Source organism: Trematomus bernacchii, unplaced genomic scaffold (assembly GCF_902827165.1).
Source record: "Trematomus bernacchii unplaced genomic scaffold, fTreBer1.1, whole genome shotgun sequence".
NCBI lineage: Eukaryota > Metazoa > Chordata > Actinopteri > Perciformes > Nototheniidae > Trematomus > Trematomus bernacchii.
The window spans coordinates 14,206,105-14,226,846 of record NW_022987828.1 but is presented as its reverse complement, the minus strand read 5'-3'; the positions used below and the strand labels follow the sequence as shown (position 1 = coordinate 14,226,846).

Here is a 20,742-nt window from a genome sequence, read left to right as displayed (position 1 = left end):
ACATGGCTTACAGTGTTTTCCTCAGGCTACTTATGTGTCTATAGATGACTATGGACACATGTTTGAGAGCCTCATTCATGCCCATTCATTAATTCGTTTCATGTTTCAAGTTCACTCACCCTCGAGGTTAAACCATGCAAATGTATCTTATTGATTTCCTTTGTTCAATCGTATCTAATCACCAAGACATGCTAAGATAAGGAGAAGCAGGTGAGACTTGTATACTATAAACATGTGTATTATGCAGCACGTTGCAACCACTCAGTTTTAAGATTTCTATAATATTTTCACACATCATCACTTTTGTCCTATTTTTGTCATATTCAATGGCGATTAATCAACTTGAAGCTCCATTAATGCTAACTCACATCAATATCTGCATCAAAACGTTGCAGTCGCTGCTGGCTGTTGACGAGCAAACACTTGCAATTGCCAGATAAGAGCTCTAGTGGTGCCATTAGCCGCGTTCACACCAAGTACTTTCCTGTACTTAGTTCCGGCACTAAGAGCCCTGGCGCTTTTAACCCCAGGGTACTTAGTACAGATCGCGTTCACACCGGAGTACTTTTCCCTGAGGGAAGATTACAAGTACAGTAGGTGGCGGTAAGCACCTTAAAGTTGTTTGCAACCCGCTACAAAACAAGAGAAGAAGAAAAACTGATACAGGATCTGTTTAATCGCCATGTCGGTTTTCTTTATTGCACTCTCAAGACATAACATTAAATAGAAATATTTTAAATGTAACTAAAGTGTCAGTTGTACATGTCAGTAAACATTGTCAATATAAAATAAAGTGTCAGTTGTACTATATAATAACAGTAATAACAATATAAAATAAACTCCCAGCTGTAGGGAGTCTCAGCAGCAAACCCACCTTTATTATATATCTTCCTGAGACCCACTGCATCCGTCTGCCATAAACACTATGCAAACATACATGTTAGTTTTGGCCCATAGTGGACTCCATGTTGTGTTGTGTGAAATGGGGGGGAATTAAAAGTTTAGGTCAAATAATATTTAAAATGATATAAATTATCATATTTGTGTATGTGCCCCTGCCATTCCCCCACAAGGTTGCAACATTGATGATAAATAAATGACAAATAAAGCTTTGCCAGTTTATAACCGATGAAACATGATGGTATCAGAATAATCACTTACATGTGATGTATAGGATGCTACACAGGTCACAAAAGATAAAGTGTCAGGAGAAATAAGCTTAATCGCCATGTCGGTTTTCTTTATTGCACTCTCAAGACATAACATTAAATAGAACAATTTTAAATGTAAATAAAGTGTCAGTTGTACATGTCAGTAAACATTATATATAAAATAAAGTCATAACAGAAATAACAATATAAAATAAACTGTCCCAGGTGTAGGGATATTCTCAGCAGCATGCACACCTTAGTGCAACGTTGTGTGTCGTGTGTCAGTATTTACATTTACAAAAACTATACCAAATAAACTGTTATTAAATGCAGTTTGTCGCTCATCCTGCCGCTGCGCCGACGCTTCCTCATGGCGCAGCGCCCACACTTCATCCTGGTGCTGCTGGCGCTCCATCTGCTGCTTGAACACTTCTGCCTGGCGCTCCATCGAGGTGAGCATCTTGTCCTCCGTTTCCTGGGCCTTGGTGAACAGCACCATCTGATCTCCACGCAGCGACTCATTCACCACGGCACGCCGGTCCTCCAACGCCTGGGCGGTGTCAAAGAAATTCGCATCCCGTGTCCGCTTTCCTAAGAGGGGAAAATAAGCAATATACAATATACAAGTTTAGTCGCCATGTAGTTTTACAACATACTAGGAATGTGTTTTTTGTATTTTCACAAATAGAATTAAGGTTTCACAAATCTGAAACTGTGTTATAAAGAATGTTTAGACCCTCTGGGATAATCCAGTCCAAATAAATCGGCTATGCAGCGATTTAAGAGGTTCAAACACGGAGGATTGTTCCTTTTTGAAGAGTGCTTCATGTATGCTTGAACTTTGTTTAATGTTGTTGAGGCAAGTTAAACATAAAATATGATGAATATTATGAAATAAACATGATTGTGAACATCAGTTCGATGCGTAACGTTCTTTCAAGACAAAGTTACAGTGTGTGTGTACTGTGTGCTCGGGGCCGGTGTTAGCCTATTATGGCTAGCATGGCTAGCTTGATCTACTGAGCAAATAAAAGTACATCTGAGACCATTATTGTGCAGATTAAAACCCCAGTGCATGTAGTTGATTTTACCTTCGTCGTGGTCGTCATCGTTGGCCACTGAATCCGCCGTTTGTAGTCCTGCCCGAGTTTCTTTATTTTTAGCCGGTGTGCCGTGGGGCTGTGCACATTCCCAGGTCGAGTGAAAGCTACTGAACTGGCTTCAGTGCATTCCCTGGGTCGCGTCCTCTGCGTAGATCTCCAGAAGCGCCGACACCTCCTCATCATTTCTTGATGCTTGCCATAACTGCTTTCAAAAACAAACACAACGCACGGAGCGTTGTGTTTTTGTAGCGAGGAAAAACAATGGCGGCTCTACACAACATTTTCAGAGTTGTACGGGCGTGGTTTGCAATTCGCCCAGCCAATCAGCACTGGGGCACTTTTGGAGCACTTTTCACCCACAGAAAAGTACGCTCTCTGAGCTGGCTCTAAAAATGGGGGTAAAAGTACCCGAGATTAAGTACGATTTTTGGTGTGAACGCGACTCACGGAACTAAAACGCGAAAAGTACGGTGAAAGTACTCCGGTGTGAACGCGGCTATTGATTAACCAGGGACTTCATTATAGTGGGTGCCATTAACAATGCAACCTCATTGATTCGGCCAATGAAATGGCTGGGAGAGAAATCAGGAAAGATAGCACTAAGAGCTGCAGTTTATATGAGATTCCCTGCAGAATCCCAGCACTGCTGCAATGGCATTTAAAACAATGAGCCTCTGTGTAATGCACCTTTTACTGCGAACTGATGCACTACTTAAAATATCAGAGTGTCACAGAACATTGTCTCAGCTATTTTAGTCTTAATACATTATGTTCTGCTGCTTCTTTCAATCGAGGGCAGGGGGGAGGAAAAAAAAAAGCTCTGCTGGTGCAATTTAGAGGACTACAATTATGATCTAGTTCCCAAACGTTCTGTAGTAGGACTTTAATAGAGTGATTATATTGATGTTTTCCCTTAAAGCTGTTTTAAGATGACCCTGCGTGTCCTCCTGAGTCCTACATTTTATTGTATTTGATTGTTTTTATTGTCTTTTTGTTGTATTTTATCTCATTTTATATTCTATCTTCTCTTTTTATTATTTCATTGATATTTTATTTATCTTTTAGTACTGTTTTCATGTTTGTGAATCTGTCAAGCCCACTGAGACAAAGGTGTTTTGTGATATTTGGCTATATAAATAAACTTTGATTTGATTGTAGAAGTCACTATTTTCTGATGCCACTATGTGCCTTTAAGACATCAGACATTTATAACAGCAGAAGGAAAACATGTCTGCTTGGTAGACAGGAAAACACTTTACTGGCTGGGAATCAATGCGCCTGTATGCTCTACACTTCATTTCAGGAATAAAAAAAAACGCATTGCGTAATAGTGTACTTGAAATAGCTGGTGTCAGAAGAAGGCCTATGTCGCTGTTGCATGCTCTGTGATCCGAGTACTGGATAAATGCAGGCCAAAGGCTGGAAGACAGTGAGGAAACAGCGCCGCGGTGTGGACAGAGAGGGTACTTTCCAACACATTAATAATTCCAGACAGCAGATAAAATACAGCTGACACATTCAGACTGAAAGGACAATGAGTCCTCCACACATGTACATTTAAACCGTGAAGTTAGTTTAACTTGGTGCACACGTCATAGCTATAATTAATAATTCAATGTTTTATAATGGTGTCCGAATAGCTTTGAAATCCCACGAGGTTTCTGGTAATAAATATGAATCAACATAATTATATTAAAGGCTTTGATCGTGCAAATGTGTTAACTCGTGTGTAATATATCCTGCTGTCTGCACAAGGTCACTTTAAGATGATTTATGTCTGCATAATGGACCGCCTCGTGAATTCTGTCTCGTGACGCCCCGCTTTCTAAGTCGGCCAATTTTGTCTTTTCATGTTCGCCTAAAAAATATATATAAAAAACATTATTTTTCGGCTTTAACGCAAACCTGCGCGTCTGAGCCATAAAGCACAGCGAGTTCCGCTCAAAGCTAAGCCGGCACCTCACGGGTCCCACATTGCCTTTTGAGGAATCATTTGATAGCCCTATTAACTTTCATGTAACATTGTTTCTTGAAGGCATCCACAGCAAGCGCCTCAGTGTCATTACTGTGAGAAATGTGCTTTCATAGTGAACGTCTTTCACAGAAGTCCTGGAAGATACATGATCTTTAAAAAGCCCCAAAACACCGAATATTAACACAAATATAGCTTTTAATAACAGATAATTGTCCAAAAATGATATGCTATGTGTTAAAATACGATTACTATTAACTGACGATTAAAAAATTACATATTTGTATCATTATACGTTAATATTTTGTCTAAAAACATGCGTACGCTTAATAAAACTTCTCCAAAAACATCACAACTAAAGATCAACTTCTCAAAAATAAATACGTACTTACCCAATGGTTAACGCAGTGAATCTACCCCAAAACATATTTTTGTACCCGTCTTTATCGACTAATAGACGATGTTTGAAACTCTACAGAAATATGTCCCTTGCAGGACCTTCGACGATCCATTCAAGCCAGCAAGTTTGGAGAGCGTGTTGAGTTTAATCAATTCATAACGTCGAGATGGAGCCGAACTCACTGAAGGTAACGTTTGTTATCAACCTATTTATTTTATTTTCGCATTGCGCTTATCGCCACCGACTCTAAACTGTACTCAGGTGCTTAATGCACAAAAGTTTGACACATTATATTTAGTATGACCACATCTGTGTCATATGTTGAACGTCTAAAAATAGTTACATGTTACTAATTGTGTGCAGATATCCTGTTGTGATATGTGCTAACCATGCGTGATTCCGCAGGGATGTTTGTGATGTTTTTGTCCACTTAGCTTCGATTTGTTTACCAAATGAGTTGATAAGCCATGCATTAATTTATCCATTTGTGTTTTTCCTCTACAGTGGGTGGGCTCGTCTTGCGGTTTACATGGACCATATATATTCTATAAAGCCTTTAAATTTCACCAGGACCGTAAACCGAGGATTCTGTCTCTCGGAGACTTTTTCTTCGTCAGATGTAAACCGGAGGATCCTATTTGCATAGCGGAGCTTCAGCTGCTCTGGGAAGAAAGAACAAGCAAGCAACTTTTATCAAGCTCCAAACTTTATTTTTTACCCGAGGATACTCCCCAGGGACGCACAGCCACCCATGGAGAGGTAGGAATATTAATCGCTTGATGAATAATTACGATATTGGCTGTTTCATGGTGTTTATTCTCGAGCATTTTTTTAATTAACCCACATCTTTACTGCATTAAGAGTTGGCAGTGGATGTTTAGTCTCCGGTGGCAGACATGCATTAACGCATTCATCAATACTGACATTGATGTGCCGTTAAATGATTGACCTACAGCGGTAAATGTTCCCTGGTTTTACTTGTTTGTCTATTGTGGTGATTAAATGCTGATTGTGCACTTGTCCAGCTGCGCTCAATAAGACTGCCGCTGCGCTCTATGGGGTTAATTGTGTTATAAAGGGGAAAATCCGCAAGAATCCTGCGCCTAGGCTCTATCATTTCATTTCTCGGTAAAGCGTGTCAAATACTGACATAGGGGCGGAAATTGCGAAACACTAATGAATGCATAGGGTCAACCTGGCTTAGATCTTTCGCTACAATAGTTATTAGATATTTGGTAATGCAGCTTGATGTTGAAAGAGGCAGATCGAGTCATAAAGCGTGGCACAGACATGTTTTAACTACTCTCCACGCTTTGCATAATTTTCCATATGGACATTTCCATCGCCCAACAATGTGATATTGTCAGCTCACATTTGAGGCAGCACTTAAAACGCCTCTGTGTTACATTACGCTGTTGTTGGCACAGGAAAGCAATAGTTATGATTGACTGTGGCCATATGTGGCGCTTGTGATCCGGTTACATCGCTGCACTGAATGGCATTACTCTGATATCGAGAGTTTTTCTCAGTAAAACAAACGCTGTGTTGTTGATCACTGATATTCCTCTCCCAGCGACAACAGCACTTTAATTACTCCTCTGTGCTTTTGATCACTTGCGGCTGGATGGAAATGATTCTCTGATCCTGTTATATTGTTTATAGGGAAGGACAAAGCCGTGTGTGTACTCGACTCTTCCGCTGATGGTTTACTTACATTCTTTCCTCTTGAGTAATAGAGTGGCTATCACATTTCCCTTTCATGAGAAAAGGTGGCTATTTATGGTCTGCCGCTTAGACAAGCTATCATCTTTGTAGCAGAATTATTCTATAAACTGGTATCATCTCCTGAAGCCCTCTCGCTTTAGCCTTTAACACGCTGCAATTATTTAGTAATTACTTTGAGTGCATGCATGGCCGATCTTGAGGCCACACTTGCGCAACGACATGTCAGCTCCGCCCCTTACCCAAATACTTATTTGCATTGCAAAGTGCTTACACTCCTGTCCTTTGGGTGTATCTGGAAAATATTATATTAATTACCTGAAGGGCTGCAATGCCAATGCGAATCTCAGAGAATCAAGGAAACAGGGAATCATTCAGGAGGGAAAGCATCTGCTGTAGTTTGTGTTTGTGATAACAGAGTACAAGCAGAAGTGGAATACAAGCTATTTCCCTGAATGAATTATGCACCAACTTGCATCATAGCACACAATCCTGCAAACACCAGAGACAGATGCACTTGCTTTGAAGTTGCAGTGTGCTTATAGAATAAGTCAGACTTTGAAATAATATCATTTAAGGATGATGTGTGCAGTGCAGGTGTCTGCAGTCGACCTCAATTAAAGGGCTTGTCAAACCCTCTGCTCTCAGGGAATCAAACTTACTGTATATTACACAGTGGAAATTGCCCTGACAACTTCAAGTCAGTTTATGACCTTCACTGAGCCCATTCACGTTCTCGCTGACTTTGCCCCATAACACTAATCTGCCCTGTGTGAGTCAGCTAGGAGTGCTTACAGATGCAACCTTTAATCCAAAAAACAAACAGGAAAAGCAAACCAGTCTCGCAAAGAGCCGTGTTATTAAAACTCATCGGCTGTTAAAATTCTGCACTGGAATGATGCATGCACAAAATGATTATTTGTTTTTCAAACGTCAACAGAGGAGTTCATTTTTTAGCGACTCTGGGAAGTAGAGTTTATAAACCTCACATTAGTCATTTTTACTTCGGGACTCTGGAAGCGAATGAAGGCAGATTAATGGCTGTGGAGTTACTTTGTGAATCTATAATTGACAGGCTGGAAATCAGGAGTTCAAATTAGCTTAGTGACTCACAAAGATATGACCATGATAACATACAGCTTTCAGGAAGTGTGCTATTTTCACAAGGTTTGAGTGCTTACAGAGAGGTAAAAGCCCCAGCTTGGTGTCTTTCAGGCTTATGGCATTTATTCTTACATTCACTCTTGAATATTTTCACACAACATAAAGCAGAAGCGGCGTTCGACATTTGACATGTAAACAACCGCTGCTGTGTTTCTCCTTTTCTCTGTGAGATCATGCCTCATACGGTATTATCATAAGCCTGAAGCACAATATCCTCAACAACCATTTTTTTTCTCAAGACATCAGAACAGCCTTTTATTGAACTTGCTCACTGGAATTGGATTACTGATTCACTTGTGTTCTAAGCGCCGAGGTATGATGTAATTTGCTGGTTATTTCTCAGGTATTTGTTTGCTCTCGGCCTCCCCTGTGCTGTGTTGGCTGTGTTTTGCTGTGCAGTGACAAGAGGAACCAACCCATGACCTACTGTGCTTGTTTCTCTTCTGTCACAGGGTTGGAGGTCAATTCCTTTTTAAACGCAGCCAGCTTTAAATCCAGTCAGCTTTGGCTGGAAATAGAAATAATGATTCATTGAATAAACTTAGCTCTCAGGGACTGTTTGCTAAATAGTTGATGAACAAATCTAGAGGAAAATGTATCAATCTATTTATTCTGGGTTAATAATTAAGTCCATGTGTGGAGGAAGCTCTATTTTTCATTGCATCTCAGCCTGACAGGCAGTGTTTACCCCCACCAGTTGAGCCCTGCTTGCTCTTTAAACAGGCTTTGTGTCGAGTTGCTCACCCATTATGACAAACCCTCTATTGGGGCCTCTGCTCTATTTGTCTGCCTGCAAACTGCCACTGACTAAACAGTCGCATGTGCTTTAAAACTCATTGAGTGACACATTATTTCATCTCGCTCCAAACGGCCGGTCTTTCCTGCTGGTACCACTCGCCGCTTTGGTACTTTCTGTTTCTGGACTCGTCATTTCAGGAGAGAGCTATTGAAGATAACAGCTCACACCCACTTATTGTATACTCTGCTTCAGGCGGTTAATTGCTTATGCTTATCTTATACTATATATCCCACTTTAGTGCAACTACAGCAAGGCGCTCTTAATGGGAATTCACAACCGCGGAGAATATTTCTGGATCATGTTATATTAATGTGCTATTATCATCACCTCTGATTTCATCTGACCTCTCTTCTCCTCTATTCCGTCCCTTTGGCTGACAAGGCTTTGGCACACTGACACACACACACACACGCACACACACACACACACACACACGCACACGCACACGCACACACACACACACACACACTGACAGGCTGGGGACTGCAGCAGTAGGCCAGTATTGATTGCTGTGGAAAACACTTTGGCATGCGTCCAGAGCCATTTCTTCAGTGCATGGCAGAAGTCCATGCATGTGTTTCAGTGCTTGGAAAGCCAGCTTGTAGGGAAATTAGATTGTATTCATTTGCTGCTTCTTTGATTTTTCCTAAGGGAAAAACTCTGAATGGGTAATTCAGGCATCTGGGATGCTAGTTGAGTTAAGTGTAAGTGGCTTATATGTGACCAGCTTTTTGATGGATAAGGTCGTTCTGCTGACTGACTCGAGTGTAAATGAGATATTAGGCTTTTTATTTTTTTACAGTGATCTTTTAAGAACATCCATACTGCTGCCTCGTCTTGGCCAGTCTGTGCATTATACCAAATCTCCCCATCCACACAACAATGGCAGGAATTTAAAGGGGGGGGGGGGGGGGCTCTAAGCGTGCATGTGCAGCGTGCACGCATGTGTCTCCTCCTGCTGCAGAACAAGTCATTAACTCTGAACACTGCCCTCCAGTGAATTCCTCACCGTTGCAGAAATAGCATGTAAATTATTACCAGCTTTTCAGGATAGTGTAATTTAAAACCTTTTAAAACTGAATACCCCAGACTTCAAAGGCAATATAAAAAAATAAAAAAATCACGAACATTTCCCATTGGTTGTGATTCTTCACAGTCTTCTGATGCTTCTCTGCAACACTGTTTAGTGTCTTTGCAGCCTAAGTAATGATATGTTACAGCAGCGGCCCGTATGTCAACACACAAGAGAGTTTTGGTGCTCTTTAGCTGCAGTTTTTCCACTTTGTCATTGACTAACCACTTGAACAGGCAAACATTTGCCTTGATGCATGACTCCAGTGCCCCCAGCTACAGTGGATCGTTATTATAACCTTTGAGGAGAGTACAGACACAGATGAGAAGCTCTTGCATAATACTCCAGCCAATATTTCTCATTCCTAGCTGTGGTTTCTTAGATGGAGCATACGGAATCATAATGCAACGTTGTCTTGTTTGTGCATTTGTTAAAATACCAAGCGGATGTGATTCAAGAGAGCTGACGCTGCTTTTTTTGTGGCGTCCCCTTACATGATGGATGCCTCACCCACTTACAGAAAGCCTTTTGAAAACTCCTGTTATCTTGCAATCTTTCTCTGTCATTATAACTGCGCAATAATTCTAAGTTCTTGTATCAGCTCATGTAAGAGCAATCTCTTAATGGAAGCGGTGAATTAAATATGAGTCCAGCACCCCTGCAGATATTAGAGCAACTTTTATGCAAATGAACAAACTGCATGCTTTAAGTGTGGGAACATTATGTACAATAACTCACCTTTTTTTAAATGTTCTACCTTGAACTCTTTCCAGTCTTGAGGCAAAAACAGATTGTAATTCAATTGTCCCCGTCCTACTCCCCTGAGCTCTCGTTTAATTCCTAGATAAGTTTGTTTTGGGACACTGAAGCCAAGGTCAGTCATGGGGAGGGGAGATAGATAATGAACTCATATTGTGTTTCATTCCCTCGTTCTCTCTCCCTCCTTCTTTCTCCCTCTCTGTCTCCTCATTGTCCATGTCACCATGTCCATTACTCAATTACTAATCTCCTTTGGCCTTAGGAATTCCAGCGCTGACCTCTCTGAGGCAGCAGGCTGAAACCTTCCCAGCATGACAGGAGCACTATGTGTGTGTGTGTGTCAGTGTGTGTACTCACAGTATAGAAAGACACCCACCCACTAGGAGCGTGCACCCCTTGACTCCCAAACTGAAAGTCCTGTCCGAGCGATGAGACGCTGCGCCGCAGAACGCTGACAGTCAGGAATGTCTCCCTCACTGTTTACAGCACAGCGGCGTGGATTTCTCTCAGGGAATTGTTCAGGGTGATATGGAATATTTCAAGGTGCATTGTCTCTAATTGGATCACCAAATATAGAATTGGGAATGTCCCTTATGTGCTGTTTTTGTCACCAGTGCACTGCTGCGTCCATATAAATCGAATGATATGGATTTTAGCGGGTTTAATTTCAATGAGATCGCTGGAGTCATGGGTTCCTGAAACAGAGTTATCTACAGTTTCACTGCAGAACTCTGTTTTTTCCCCACTTTCAGTCCATTATGTGCAGTCATAGCAATAAATTCACTCTGTAATGTTTTTTTTAGAGATATCCCACTGCTGCAGTAATAACATGAATTATTGATTGAGGAACGGAGACAGAAAGTAACATTCAGTGGTTAATGTGTCACCTTGCAATTTAACTCAATCATAAAACAAGCAGTTGGACAGGATTAGCGTTTATTGACGTACCCGAGGTAAAATTCTAGTAACACATTGAGACGTTGAGTGTAGGAATCAGAGTGCATAAATGCCCTTAATGCACGTGTGTCTGAAGTGTCAGTGAGAGGAAAGCAGGCTGTTTGGTATGTTGCTGATGTGGAGTGTCACCTCTTGGCTGGGGGCTTGCAGTCCTCTGACCTATATTATCTGCGCTTTGCTTAACTATCAGCTGCCTAACAGGAAATGACAGGACAGTGTGGATGGACAGCGTTTACAGAAGAGCAGGTCTCCTTTTTTTGAAAAGTAAAATACAAGTTAGTGAGTAGAAGACCCATGCAATGCTGCTGCTGGAATGATTAAATTGTGTTATGTCAAGGGCTTAAATTATTAGGTGACTCATTGATTTTACAGGAGATGACACCCAGCGATTTTAGTAATAGATGAATCATGTAATTTGTTAAGCAGAAATGTATGGCTACAACTATTAATCAGTCTATATTTTTTAAATCATCAACAAATATGTCACTTAATTTCTCCCATGTTTATCCTTACAATAATACAATTCAAGGTTTTAAGTCTTTATTCAAGAAATTACGTTTTTTTCCCAACCAACAGTCCAAATATATACTCAAATATATTGAGTTTAATATTACATTGGACTCAGATAACTATAACATACTCACATAACCAGAGAACTATTGACACTTCAAATAACTTTGAGTTTTGGACTGTTTGTTGGACAATAATAAGTCATATAAAGTATTTCTCTTTCTGTTTGCATTGTTTTATGACTTGCTTTAGACTAATAGATGAATTGAATCAACACAATATACGATATTATAAAACAATATTTAGTTCCCTCTTGTCTTCGTCTACTGGTTGTTTGAAATTCTTGTTTTGTTTGAAGATTGATGTCTTGTAGTTGCAAAACAGGCTGACGCAATTCTGTTTCTCAATAACTGCTTCTCAGAAACACCCTCAGAATTCTTCCGTATTTGCCTTAAAATGTCTCAATCATATATCATGACTAATACAAACTGCACACTTCCTGGCTCTACATGCTGCATCACGCAGCATGTAGAGCCAGGGTGAAGTTGGCTTGTAAAGCAGAAAGAAGAAACAGCTCATGTATGAAGCCTTGTTGGCCTGCGTTTATAGACTGATTATATGCTGGACTTTGTTGACAGCTGCTGAATTGCTCTCACCTGTTGTGTTTTGCTCTCCAGCCCAACAAGTCCCCAACAGGATGTGTTGACACTCTCATAAGGCAGCATGTCATGCAGCTGATTGATATGGAGGGAATGGCTGTGTTTTTACGCTTTGCTGTTGCTGTGTGTATTCTCTGGTGTGCTATTGAATTACTTGCTGTTTGCCTCAGCAGCAAAACATTCAATACATTATTTTTATTTCAACTGATGCATTTCATGGGTATTTTTTCTCTATGTGCTGTCAATAGATCGCATTAAAGTACAGTAGCTTATTCTGTAGAGATACAATGTGGTTTTTGGCTGCAGGCTGAGTGCTATTTACTGTTGCTCTATAGTTTATATTATACAAATGGCCCGCTTTTCTGAAGGCAAACACAGCAGTCAGTTTTTCACTGCATGGAAAGCCGGTTACAACCACCCGCCACCACTTGACAGCTGAAGACAGCTCATTATAAGAAGACCGAAAACCCATGTTTGATGTTTCTACTTAGTGAGGGAGGCACAGCTATATCAAGCTATCCCTCGCAGGCTTTTCCTTTATAAGGAAATGCTTTCTCCAACTGGTTGGGATTTGATATGCCTCTAGTTGCAGATGTTATGAGAACTGAATATGGGTAATTGTATAGACAGAGCACTCAGAAAGAATCTGAACCGCTGAAAAGTCATATGTTTGTTTTTAGAGTATGTCGACAAAATAACACGAACACCTTGAAATAATCCATTAAAACACGGTAAATTCAGCTTAAAATGCCAAAACAACCACAAAACTTGACATTTTAAGCTTGACACGGGAAGGATTTATTTATTAAATCATATACATGTAGCTTTTATTGTGATGCCCTCTCTACATTCACACATACTGTGCGTAAATATGTCAATACAGTAAATTAAAGTTAATTTATTGGCGGTATATGTACAGGCTCGTTGAAGGGGAATGCATACTGTCAAACAAATGCCTGTTAAATTGGAGGTAAGCAAGGTAAACATCAGAGACATGTCCGTGTTTGTGCCTGTACACATCTGTGCTACAGATTTCTCTGTTTCTTTAATAGCCATCTTCCAGCATGCTACTCCACTCTGTTGGTAACAAGCACTCCAGCCATTAGCCCTTCAAATGGAAACACATTTAAGCATCTCCGCTTCTTTGCGTCACTATTGGACTTCGAGTATGAGAGTTATTAAAATCAACCTTTAGAAAAAAAGGTTGAAGCACATACTTAGAGCTAATCTTATTAAGAGAGCCAACTGAACAGAATAAAGCAACACACCCACCGCCGTTATATTCAGCTTACCCCCGTGTCAGACATCACTGCTGAATATATATTTTTAGTTTCCTGAGTGTCACATTAGTTTTATTGTGTGTCACAGAGACCACTGGCTCACAGCTTTCCCCTGTTCAATCATTGCACTCTGCCTGTAACAAATTACATGTCCTCTACTCCTCCACACTTTGAAGGTGTAATCACAGCCGTCGAGTGTGACTTGTGATTTAAAAGCATAAAAATATCAACGTTCACGGTGAATATCGGGAGCCTGACTTCCTAAATGCTAATCAAAAAGTCTAAAAACATCTCCGACGTCCCCATTGACTTTGATTTAACTGCTGGCATAAATTCAATTCAGCAATCATCCACATCATCCATATTCATGCTGCCATAATTTACTTACATTAATGTGTGTCCACAGCCGTAATGCTCCTTGACGCACATACCAATTTGTTTGATAAATAAGGACGTCCTGTTGTTCATACTCGATTCTGATTCTGATTATAATCTTTCCCTTTATTTAAATCCCTTTGTTTATGTTCATTTAATTCTGCCAGACATTACCTGCCAGAGGTTGAAGGTAACTAAGTACATTGAGTCAAGTACATTTAAAGTACTTGAATATTTTCATTTTATGCTACTCCTATTCCACTGCATATCAGAGGGAAATCATATTTTTGTACTCCACTACAATATTGACACTTACAGTAGTTACTTTGGTGATTAAGGCTTTACATTATTTAAAACGTATGATAGTATATGACATGATGCAGTACTATACTATTAATCTACTATTAGATTGAGTATGATATGCAGTAAAGTGTCTGATATTTGATATGTTCTGCATGTGCAAAAAGAGTATGCTAAAAAGTACCTTCACTTTTCATATTTTAAGCATATTTTGATGACTTTTGTACTTTTAAGTGAGTACTTTGTTGAAAATTTGAATTTTTTCAATTTGTAGTTTTTGGTATTTCTGCTTCTAGTTAAAGGGGACCTATCATGCAAAATGCACTTCTTGATGTCTTTTATACATCAACATGTGTCCCCGGTGTGTCAGGGAACTCACACAGCGTCAGAAAATAAAACCCTCTCTCTTTTCCTCCGTACCCAAATCTCTAAAAACGGGGGAACAACGGAGCGGATCCAGATTTGCGACCGATATGACGTAATATCAGAAAGTTGCTATCAGAAACAATGGCCGACTATTTTGGACGTAATATGGTCGGTGTTTACATTAGCATCGCTAACACTCAGAGCTAACCTGTACTGCACAGAGCATGTGTGTGAAGAAGCAGGAAATAAAAAGGAACTCCCCTTGTGGTATAACCGGCAAGAGAGAAAGCCTTTGAGCTCCATACTGTTTCAGAAATAATCCTTGATAATCCATGATATGGCGTTTCATCACGGCAGTATTTAGTTTAGACAGTAGCTGCCGGGTCCCGCATGAGCTCAGACCCCTCCTTTTTTTATTTTGTATCAATTAATTTTTTGCTTTATACCCAAAATCAGCACTTTTGAAACAGGAAGTGAAATAGAGGGATATGAGGCATGGCTAGAATGGGTGATCTGTTTGGTATTTTGAGCAAAACACTTCATAGACATGTTTTTTATATATTTTTATATATCTGAGACCTATGCTATTGCCTAAAAATAGCATGATAGGTGACCTTTAAGTTAAGGTTTTTTTGCACATTTATTCCACCACTGTTGCACACTGCGTGGGGAAACGCACATAAAACAAATCCGAGTTTCATACTTCAAACGAGAGCTATAATTGTAAACAACACTACTCATTAAGAACCACCTAAACTAGTGTTTATTCAATTAAAGGCTCTAAAATTAAGTTACTTTGTATATTTTAAAACAGCACACATATGTATTAAGTCAGAAAGAAATGACTGCCTAGAAGTATCCGAAAATTGTTTAAATGAGAGAAAAAGTCCAAATGATTTGAGATTAAAATGTATATTTGAGAAACAAAGCATCAGGAATAATGTAAAATTAACTGTATTTCTGGTAAATGGGTGAATTTATGGAACTGAAAAACCTTATAAGTTTCAAAAATCTTAAAGGTGAATTTAATGTACAGATATATTGTACAAATGTATGATTAGAATCTCATGTTGGCATAACTAAAGTAGAGACACTGTAACAATTTACAAATTCTTTACATAGGGAAATAGATTTGAAATATAAATATACTTATATTATCTTTAAAACATGTGTCTGTTCCTCAAAACTGTTTCAAAGTCATGAAATTGTGGGAAAAGTAAGAGCTGCACGACTTTGACACAGCTGCTTTTTATGTGACTTCCGTTATTTGCTTCTGATTGTAATTGTGATTCCGCCCGCTTCCTTTCAGCACGAGGTAATTGCGGTGTCTGAGAAGGTGATTGTGCGTCTGGAGGACTTGGTGAAGTGGACGGTACCAGACTTCTCGGGATGGACCCACTGTCTGAAGGCCGAGCCTCTCAAAGCCTCCGTGCTCCGGGAGCTGGGGACCAACGGGAGGCGAGAGGCCCTCCATCGGTACCGCGAGAGCACACTGACCAGCGGACTCAACTTCAAGGATGTCCAGCGGGAGAGAGCACAGTTAGGTGAGAAACCTCTATTTATTTCATTCTTTATTTAAAGGTCTCCTATTATACTCTTTTTCCTCAATATATTATAGGTCTCGGATATATACAAACATGTCTCTGAAGTGTTTGGCTCCAAACAGATCATTGCAGCATCCCATAATCCCCTCTATTTCAGCCCTGTTTCAAAAGTGCTGATTCTCTGTCTGTTACTTTAGATGAAAATAAGGAGCCCCTCCCCACGCCCCTCTGTGAGATATTTGGTTAAAAAGAACCCAATGGTGCTCTAGGAGGAGATTCAGGGGATAAGGTGGGGGGGGGGTTACCTTGGTTGGTGATTGGCTAATGGTTACACATGCCAAAAAAATCGTTATGACATCAGCTCATTTTCAGACAGGTTTTTATATAAATGGATCAGGACAAAAAGTGAGAGAATCTTTTTTCCTGAAACTTTCAGAATCTCTTTACACAGAGGGGACACATGCTTATGTATAAAAGACATGAAAACGTGGATTTTGCACAATAGGTGACCTTTAAGTTGTCTTTAAATAATTTCATTCGAAAAGGTTACTGCAGTGTTGACATTTCCTCTACTCTGCTGTTTGTGTTTGTGTCCTGTCTCCGCCATAAATCAGCTTATGTTTATTGTCCCTTGGTTGATTTAACAAGTGTTGTCTTCACTAGAGTAATTCATCAGTGTGTAGTTGGAAATCCTCCCGATATAATGAGCTGAGAATCACACTATTATACGCAGCATAGAGGTAATGGCAGCGTGTTTTGCAAACGCATTACCAACCCACAGTTTAACAGCTCTCTTTTTTTCCGGGTGCGACAACAACAAAGACAGCAAAAGAAAATCACATAAATCAGCTGGTACTGTCTCTAAATAATTGAGGCACATCAAACGGCACCTCTGACACCGGTTTATCCATCAGATCAGATCATAATTGGCTGTGTATCTCAGGAGCTTTGAGGATCATTGCTGTTTGTGTTTAAATGGCTGACTGGCATATTCATCATGTATACGGTGCCATTAAGAGTCGGAGACTGTTTGATTCTTACGCTGGGTCTCACGGCAGCATTACCTATGAATCAGGCCCAACATAAAGCTGGATGCCTCGGCGGATGAATCATCCGATGCAAATAGGAAACTGGCATTTGACTCTAATAATCAGAAAGAACATAATGTTCCCTTTGAAGCCGTTTCCTAGTTATTTGCCTCTCACACACATGGCTGTGATGTCATGTCTAATGCTGATTATAATTGCATAATATAGCTTAGCAAACATGCTAAAAATACCATCATGTATTGTCAGGTTGTAAGAATTCATCCTGGTGATTTAAGCCAGAAATGTAGCTTTATAATCCCCTATTAATGTATTTATAATAATCATTGAATGCTTGAAGCCTTTTGTGGAAGTGAAACTGCTTTAGCCGTAACAACATGATCCTTTTTTCTCTGAAGAAAATTGTGATTTATTGAAGAGTCTTGTGCAGTTTTTCTGCTCGGGGTCTTCCAGGAAGAGAGGCTCTTGTGTCTCTGCGATGCTGTAACGCCCTTGATTACTCGATATTGCTCGAATCTCATACGCAAAAAGGACAAGGGGATCAATAATGGATGCTTTGTTGTTATTCCAGTAATCAATACAGTTTGATTGTGCTTGTGTGTGTGGGGGTGATTGCTTGCTTTCATAAATAAAAGTGTCAGCCTGCTTCTTAAATGATATTATGTTCCATATCATGGATTTCTATAAATGTGCTGTATTGGCAACATGTTATAGATTTATCTGTTGTCTGTGTAATAACCTGATGATGACGCTATTGTTACTGAGGGTTGCAGTGTGTGTGGTGTGTGGTGTGTGTGTGTGTGTGGTGTGTGTGTGTGTGTGTGTGTGGTGTGTGTGTGTGTGTGTGTGTGTGTGTGTGTGGTGTGTGTGTGTGTGGTGTGTGTGTGTGTGTGTGTGTGTGTGGTGTGTGTGTGTGTGGTGTGTGTGTGTGTGTGTGTGTGTGTGTGTGTGTGTGTGTGTGTGTGTGTGTGTGGTGTGTGTGTGTGTGTGTGTGTGTGTGTGTGTGTGTGTGTGTGTGTGTGTGTGTGTGTTGCTAATGAGAAGCGCTGCCGTTAATGACTCCATCAGGCTGTTTCTAAATGCACTTGTCACTCCGATGGGACACTCAGCCAGAGAATCTGCCCACTCAGCAGAACGAGCTCAGACTCTGGCAGGGCACCAGAGACACACACACACACACACACACACACACACACACACACACACACACACACACACACACACACACGCACACGCACACACATAGATGGACACATGCTACACTCAGACAATCAGTGGGGTGCTTTCACTTATGCATTTGTTTGTTTGTTCACGTCTTTGGCGTGTGGCCTTTGTTGACAGTCCAACAATATGAGCGGAACAGAGACTTGGAAAGGAGTGAGAGAGATCACTTATTCATCAAGGCAAATGCACGTTACCCTGAGCAAGGGTTTGCATAGAAATATGAAATATGCCACTGCAATGCTGCGTACTACTAGAATGAAATATTCATGCCACAGCTGCAGCAGATCAGATAAGTACCCTTAAAGCCTAGCTGAATGACTGTAATTCTGTGTAATATTGGCTCATTGACAAAATGACTTTTTTATGATGCAGCTATATATGCTCCACTTTTTTGGGGGGGGATTTTTATTCATAAATAGAATAAAGCCCCAAAGTAGCTGCTCGTTGTTTTACTTGAATGAGGTATTACTGATTGTTATTCTCCGGCTGATCTGTGACTATGTCAGAGGAATTGGATTGTTCCCCATAACAGGATACTGCAGCAATACCACAAGCTGCACAGAAAAACCATTGTGAGCTAAAGAGCAATAAAGTGTGCCATTGTTATTGTGGGAAACAGCTCTTTTTTTTTCTTCCAAGAGCGTATCCTAACTTTTCCTGGCACGTTGCCAATGTGAATTAAGTGCACTGTTATGTATTTGTGTCTTACAGGCAACATATGAAACATACTACCAGACAAGTGGGTCTGAAATAGCAGAATGATAATTATATTGTTTTTGATCTTTTATTTATGGTCTAATAAGTGAACAAAGCTCTGTACTGTCCTCATAGATGCGTAAAGAGTGAAACCAAAGATGCCCGCACAAACTGAAGTAATTAATTAGAGAAACAAGTGACCTTTGCTGCTGTCCTGCAGCTTCGACAGCTGTGGCTCTAAAACCTGTGAGGCAGAGAGATGATTGCTATCATAATTCAAATTCCAGCTCACGCCAGGCTTTGAAATGCAGTGTTTTATGAGAGGGCCTCGTGAATGAAGCAACGTTCCCTTTTCAAACTGAAAAAAATGTAAAGAAACAAAGCATCAATCTGTCCTCTAGAAGAAAGACCACTTTCATATCTGTGCTGCAAGCATGATGCTACTAGTTAGCTTAGCTTAGCTTTGAGTCCGGAAGCAAGCTATCTGGGCTTTGTCCTACCATCAAATCAAAAGCTCACAAATTAACATGTTATATCCTGTTTGTTTAATCCCTACAAAAATGTGGTGGATTATTTCCTGGCTGAGCTGAGTCACTTCTTCCTCTTGTTATCACTGTGCTGCTGCCACGGAGCGACGCTGTAGCTGTCTCCCTCTGTTTACAGTCTTTATCCTTTAAAATATGGAATTTCTCCTTTAAGAATAGTTTTTCAAGGAACCCCAGTAGCTTAGAATAAATATAAATCACTCTTCTTGTGACCTGCTCTTTTAATCACACACTGAAGCTTCCCACGTGCAGTATTTCAGGCCCAGAGGACTCTAATAACATATTTCTACGAGTGCATGAAGAGTGATGTATTGTATTTTGCAGTCATTACATAATCCGTAATGTGATTCACTTAATCAGGTAATGCAAACTGTCCGCTCAGTTTATCTTGGGTTTGAGTGAGCTTCTTTTTACTGTTCAATCCACCAGGGATGGCTTGCCAGGGAAGTTTACATTCTGCCCCTCTATCTCTCCCCGGAGAACTGGCCTGATTCTTTTTTCTTTTCTTTTCACTGCTACCCGACGAAATTGGTTTCTAGTCGTATACTACGAGGACGGGCGTTGTAGAGCTGTATCTGCTGATACACTTTGTTGGCTTTCACGCCGGGAGAAACTGTAGAAGGAAAATGATAATAAATAAAAAATAAAAAGATCCACAAAGGATTGCTCTTGCTCACAAAAACAGCTCTTGTCTTTCTTCAACTCAAGCCTTCACAGTGAGCAGATTTGTGAGGATGTGGAGGATTATACAAGGTCGAAGCTTGTGACTCCTGCATTCAAGACACATAGATGGCGTTCCTGACTCCTGCCCTCACCTGTACTATCATCAGTGGCCTCTTCCTCCCTCAGCGCTGCGAGGATCACTGCGGTCTGAGAAAACATCCCTATAAAAAATATATATATATATAGTGCGCTAGAAAAGCAGCCAGACCTCCACTTGACATTTAACATTACATTTTCACAGCAGCACCTTTTGAAAATGTTTCTGTAAATTCACCAAACAAATGTATTCAGTGAATCACAAACTTAAGTCAAGGGCGCAATATTTATAAGATATTGGAAGCAATGTGAGCTAGACATATTCAGTTAGTGATGGTA

The 20,742-nt window shown here is 40.3% G+C and overlaps 1 protein-coding gene across 1 annotated transcript in view; it reads left to right on the top strand.

Annotated features, from left to right (window-relative positions):
• The first annotated feature begins 4,736 nt into the window (after positions 1–4,736).
• Positions 4,737–20,742, top strand: part of arid5b (AT-rich interaction domain 5B) — a 77,194-nt gene continuing 61,188 nt past the window's right edge. Inside the window, exons 1-3 of the mRNA XM_034152222.1 lie at positions 4,737–4,813; positions 5,131–5,385; positions 15,899–16,133. Of these exons, the coding sequence (XP_034008113.1) occupies positions 4,793–4,813; positions 5,131–5,385; positions 15,899–16,133 (511 nt within the window). The 5' untranslated portion in view covers positions 4,737–4,792. The remainder of the gene's footprint in view (positions 4,814–5,130; positions 5,386–15,898; positions 16,134–20,742) is intronic.